We start from the raw sequence: 6,000 nt of genomic DNA on the forward strand, positions 1-6,000 counted from the left end.
TCCATAGGTGCCTAAATTTCTGTCAGTAAAATCCCTTAGGCACCTAAATTTTTGCTAGTGAGTATCCACAAAACAGCCTCAATCCTGATGATGCTGAGCTGCTCAGTTCCCTAGTTCATACCTAAATCCTAGTGGAATTCTCAGACTAGGTGTTCCCCCACCTAACTCATATGTGGGGACCTATCCAGTAGGCCGGCTCAGAGCACACCTAGCAGATCTAGTCAAAAAATGACAGCTCGGGGACAGCAGGTCAGGATTTTTTGGAGTTGTGCATGTGTCTCCTTATACCCAATAGCCCAGTTGTTAGAGTACTCACCTGAGATGTGGGGGACTCAGGTCTGAATCCCCACTTGTCCTGATTTGGAACAGGGACTTGAACCAAGATCTCCCACATCCCAGGTGAGTAACCTAATTGCAAGGGTATTGGCAATAATGGGATGGAGGGCTCTCACTCCCTGATTTTTGCACAAGCAAGGACTGACCTGACTTGGATATCTAATTCCAGGACAGGGTTCATGTCTGTGAATCCTGAGCAGAGGAAGGTACCTCCCTCCAGTGCCGAGTTAGGAGACCTAACCATTTTTGAGCGGCAGGATTAAGCCCTGCCCCTCTCCTTGGCATTTTATACTGCCTACTTCAGGTGACTCCCTGCTCACTTGCTGGTTTCTGTGAATCCCTTCCTTAGGTTCCTGACTCTCTCCATACAATGCATGGGAAGCCTGGGTGCCTAACTTAGTTAATTCCACTGGGCGCCTAAATCCCCTTTGTGGATCTAACTCCCAATGACTTTAATGGGAATAAGACTGGGTCCATAAATAGTCTCATGTACACACATCCACGTGTGGAAGTGTTTTCAGGATCAGGCCCCAACACTGTGCAAATTTAGCCAATGTCACCCTCAGTACACAGGTGAGCAAAACACATTACATTCAGAAAAGGTGGTGCTACTCTACCTTGATAACCATCAATGCTGGGCTGTCCAATGGATCTCAATTGGATAAAGAGAATTAAGCCAGGACAAAGTAATTAATTTGTTCATTACTGCGTCCTTGTTGGTGCACCAGCATCAAACCAAGTAGCCAATAAACCTTTGGGAATAAGGATTCATTAGATTACTTGTGCTCCTTCTGCTTGCTTTGCAACAAAGCAGCCATGCATAGTTTTTGTACAGTATTTACATAAATAGTGGCTTACTTTTTAAAATGCTTTGCAGAGACAAATGATCATTTTAAGAAAGGGAGGGGGTAAAGGAGAAATTCAACCCAAAATCCTTATTTTGCAAGGGTCAAATCTGGGGCCTAATTAAGTTGGCAGTATCAATTTAAATTAATTTTTTTCTACTACAATTTAAGTCAGAATAAACACAAACCTTATTATTGATGATAGCTTCAGAATCATCAAAGACAAAATCTCCATCGTAGCTGTTAGCAAAACACATGCAGGACATGAGTCCAACAATAATTTTAGCCCAATAAGAGGGAAGCACAAACCATGATATTTCATGATCCAAATTAAATTCTGACTGTGCCATTCTGTGAAATGCTTGTTTCGAATGTGGAGCTCCAGCATTATGTTGGCTGCAAATCTGAAAAAAAGAAAAACTGCAATGTACAATTACATTTAAACACCACTAGCTTTGCTTAAAGAAATGAAAATCACACCAACATGTTTTGCATAGGAAAACACGACACCTTACACCAGTGGTTCTCAAACTAGAGCCGGGCCAGTTTGTTTATCTGCCACGTCCACAAGTTCGGCCGATCGCAGCTCCCACTGGCAGCGGTTTGCCGCTCCAGGCCAATGGGGGCCGCAGGAAAGGCAGCTAGCACATCCCTCGGCCTATGTCGCTTCCCACAGCCCCCATTGGCCTGGAGTGGCGAACCGCGGCCAGTGGGAGCCGTGATCAGCCAAACCAGTGACACGACAGGTAAACAAACTGGCCCGGCTCACCAGGAGCTTTCCCTGAACAAGCGGTGGCCCTAGTTTGAGAACCACTGCCTTACATGAGTGATGAGATGTAATTCTGAAATCCATTAAGGCAAAACGGAAAATTAAAAAAATAATTATCAAAACCTCTTTGGACATAATTTTATATTTCACATTTGAGAAAAGTAGAAAAGCATGGTTGACTATGGTCTGAGCATAGAGTTGAGTTATAATCCTGACTCTGACACATGCTACCTCAAAAGCCTTGGGCAAGTCATTCTACTTTTTGAACTCAGTTTCCTTGTTTTTCAAATAAGGATACCACCACCCATTTTATAAACACATGCCTTGTGAGGATCAGTAAATATTTATAACGTTCTTTGAGGATGATGAATACCAGTTAGGGCACAATAAACCCAAAAAGAACTGTGTTGCTGCAACATGAAGGACCTAAGTTTGCAAGGACTCCATGTGTGGAACTCACAGGGACTTCAACAGAGTTGCATAGAGTTCTTGGAGAACGAGGCCCTACAACTGGCATTCAAAAAAATCAGAGTCAAGAATAGGGTTGTAAGTTTGGGTTGGATGGATTTCTGGAGGTTTCATCACATGACAATCTTCAATTCCTGGAGACTCCAGGACAATCCTGGAGGATTGGCAACCCTTGTCAAGAAGCACAAACTTAAGATTCCAACAGCAAAGTTCACTAGGTCACGCAGCACGTCACGCAAATTTTATAATACACATCTTACTAACAGAAAGATAAAATAGGCACATAATCCAATATAGATTTAATAAGGAAAAAGACCAGTAAGTACATGTTGCAACCCAGATTTATTCATTCTGTCAAAACCTTAAGTTTTGCATTTCTTGACTTTATGATTTTACCTGTGGAACCTTAATGGTGGGTTTTTGCATTTGATCTCCTAGTTTTATTTATTTTAAAAGGAAAAAGTCAAGAGTTATTTGTCTTGTGGAGTTTACAAGCTATTCTGGCTTGGCAAACGGAACTGATAAAGTTCCTTGCTCTTAGGTGTTCAGCTTGCAGAACTTGTCAGTGTTACCAGTGGAATTCACACAAGTTCCTTGAAACAGTCTACAAATTCCTAACCTGTGTAGGTACACATGCGTGTGTGCATCCACGCACACACACGCTCCTGAGGTGTGCCCCTCAAGCCCTGTAATGTGGTACCCAATTTGTTGAGATGCAGGTGTGGAGTGGTATGGATCTGAGAAAGACCAAAAGAGGAAAATATTCAGAAGAAGCTATCTAACAGAGCTGAATAGGCCCACCACAAAAAGCAAAATATATTTTCAAATGTAATCCATTCCTGGTTTACAATCTAATGAAAAATTAAAAGTGTAACCCTTAATCAGAAGGAAGCACATACATTGCTACTAACAGCTTACATACTACAGTGATGGCCATTACAGAAATACTTAATTAAAACAGATTTCAGCAGCTGTTCAGAATTCCCCTTTCCCAGAAAGTTTCCCCTAACCTGGCTGCTTTTTTCCATTTTTCTCATTTATATTTGCCATAATTATTTACTAGTACCTCTATACAGGATAGCTCAATCTGTGGGGTTTTCCATTACAGGGACAGAACTGTTAAACACTCAAGCATGTTCCCTGAATATGGGGGAGAAACAATCATATATATATCACAGATGTTTTGTTTGTTTAAACGGGACCCAACTGTGTGCTTGATGCCAGGGGAGGATACCACCCGGGGTCTGACAATACCCACTCTCTTTTTGGTACAGGCACAGTGCATATTTCCATTTCACTGCTGTCTGGTGTGGCACAGAACCTAATAAAATATCATTCTAGGGGGCTCCTTTACATGTAGAAGGAAAGCTGCATATTTAATATTACATGCAACTCCCCATTAGATAGCTGGCAGCGTACCTAAACATACCGCTAGAGCTCAAGCTCCACTGTAACAAGAACAGAGGACTCGGATATTTGTGAATTAACGAGGCTGTGCCGTCTCAAACGGAATCAGCTGTTTATGCAGGTAAAGAAAACCAGGGATTCAGTCCTCCGCCTGGAGGAGAACGCCTCCGGCACTGTACAGACGAGGACACCCACACACGGTCCCGCTATAAGAATACAGCGGGCCACGAGCACTGTTTGAGGAACCAGGAAACTTACTCCTAGTTTCCAATCCCGCAGCGGGGAAAGGCAGACGCAGAGAGCTCGCCCTGCGCTCGCGGGGAGGAAGGAGGACTCCTCGGCTGGGGAAGGCGGCGGCGGCAGGGGAGCGAGGGAGCGGGACCAGACCGGTGCAGAAAGCACGACTCGCAAGCACGGGAAGCTTTGGCCGCGCACGTTTTCAGAGCCGGAGCCGCGGCGGCTTCCGTGTGTTTCTCTTCTCCTGGGAGCACCACACGAATGGCACACCATGGAGCGGGGCGCGCAACGCCGGCGAGGTGTCCGTGCTGCCTCCTCCTCCGCCGCCGCCCGCCGCAGTAGCAGAAGTCAGGAGCCAGACCCACCCCCTACCCGGCCAGGCGCAGAGCCAGCCCCTGCCCCGGCTCAGCCCCCTGCCCCAGCCCAGCCACCTACCGGGGGCACAGGGCACCTGCCCCCCCGGACCAGCCCCGGTGCCCTGCGGGCGGCAGGCGCGACCGCCCGGCCCTGCTCCGGGAGCCCCGCGGAGCTTTACCTGCACGGAGACGGAGCCAGAGCCGCATCTCCCACCCGGCTGCGAAACTCTGCCCGCTCTCCGCGCCCGGGCGCCGCCGCTGGGGCGGGGGCGGGGCCGCCTCGGCTTCTGCCCGCCCCCGAAAACATCCCCACCGCCCATTGGCCCGCGGCCTGTCCCCGCCCCGCCCCGCCCCGGCGGCCGCCTGCGCCCATTGGTGGCGGCCGCTGTGACGCGCCGCGGAGCGAGCCAGGGAGGCGGAGCGGCAGCGGAGCAGGCTCTAGCCCCGCCGCGCCCGGCTGCGGGAGCTGAGCCACACCCCTCTGCACTACACACAAAGGGGGGAGACATGCGGCCGCCCCGCCGGCCGCGCGCAGGCGCATAAGGCTGCCGCCCTCTGGTTTGCGGCTTGCTCCTCATTCACAAAAACCTTTTGTCTCGGCGGCCCAGCGCGCGCGCCGCTCCCTTTGCGCTGGTGCGCGCCGAGCGGGGGGACTGCGACTGCGGGCTGGCAGGACTGGGCGTTCACTGAGCGTCTTCCACCCCCGCCCTGCTTCATGGCTGATCACGGGCCTTTGCTTTATATGGGGACTACAATAGCGCCCACACAGGAGGAGGCCTCACCCCCCCTCACCCTCCCCCCCCAAGGAGTTCGCAATCGGAACGAACCTGAAAGGGTCAAACTCTCACCTGCTTAGTTCTCGTTTGCCTCACGCCGCACCGCTCCTCGTGGAACTAAGTTCTCTTCCGTACCATTACACAAAGTAATCCCGGGAAAGAAGACGTTACAGACCCATTGCACTAATAACACAGAAAGTTGCTGCAGTTCTGGGAGCCAGTGAACAAGGTGGTTACCCTCGGCACCAGCTTCTCCGGAGTGCCATCCTACTTCGCCGCTTTTTTTTTCTTTCTTTCTTTCTTTTTTTTGTTGACTCAGCCTCTCTGGGGGACCCTGAAAACATCATCTGCCCTGGCCAGCAGAACGCTTAGGTTCTGTCCCTGCTAGGGTTACCCATTCTGGTTGGATGTATTCCTGGAGGTTTCATCACATGACATAATCTTTAATTGAAGATTAATCTTTTCATTCCTGGATACTCCAGAACAATCCTGGAGGGTTGGCAATGCTAGGTCCTGCCTGGACTAGTGACGAGGACACCAGCTGTTAATTACGAATTTCACTAATGGGATCCATGCAGACAGTAAAATATGCTTGTGAAATAAGTGAACAAAGTACATTTGGGGATGCATTCTCTTAACTTTCTTATTGTTTTTGTTGACTTGGGTCCCGATTGTGCCATGAGCACCACAAGAGCAGACCACTCTGTGCAGGCAGACAGTTGTTGCAGTGATCTCCTGTGTGGAGCTCATTCATGAATGTATTGGGACCAATGTGAACAAAGGAAAGCAAGGAAAATGCATCACAA

The 6,000-nt window shown here is 48.8% G+C and overlaps 1 protein-coding gene across 3 annotated transcripts in view; it reads right to left on the reverse strand.

Annotated features, from left to right (window-relative positions):
- Positions 1-4,681, reverse strand: part of TMTC4 (transmembrane O-mannosyltransferase targeting cadherins 4) — a 57,774-nt gene extending 53,093 nt beyond the window's left edge. The window contains exons 1-2 of one of the 3 annotated variants that reach the window (XM_048854385.2): positions 4,598-4,681; positions 1,370-1,585 (exon numbers count right to left, since the gene is read on the reverse strand). In XM_048854385.2, coding sequence (XP_048710342.2) covers positions 1,370-1,531 — 162 coding nt within the window. In that variant the 5' untranslated portion in view covers positions 1,532-1,585; positions 4,598-4,681. Of the gene's footprint in view, positions 1-1,369; positions 1,586-4,497; positions 4,550-4,597 lie in introns of those variants that run through there. The other 2 variants (XM_048854376.2, XM_048854367.2) reach the window with 2 other exon arrangements.
- Positions 4,682-6,000: the final 1,319 nt, after the last annotated feature.

The sequence above is a fragment of the Caretta caretta genome, chromosome 1, assembly GCF_965140235.1.
Source record: "Caretta caretta isolate rCarCar2 chromosome 1, rCarCar1.hap1, whole genome shotgun sequence".
NCBI classification, from domain to species: domain Eukaryota; kingdom Metazoa; phylum Chordata; order Testudines; family Cheloniidae; genus Caretta; species Caretta caretta.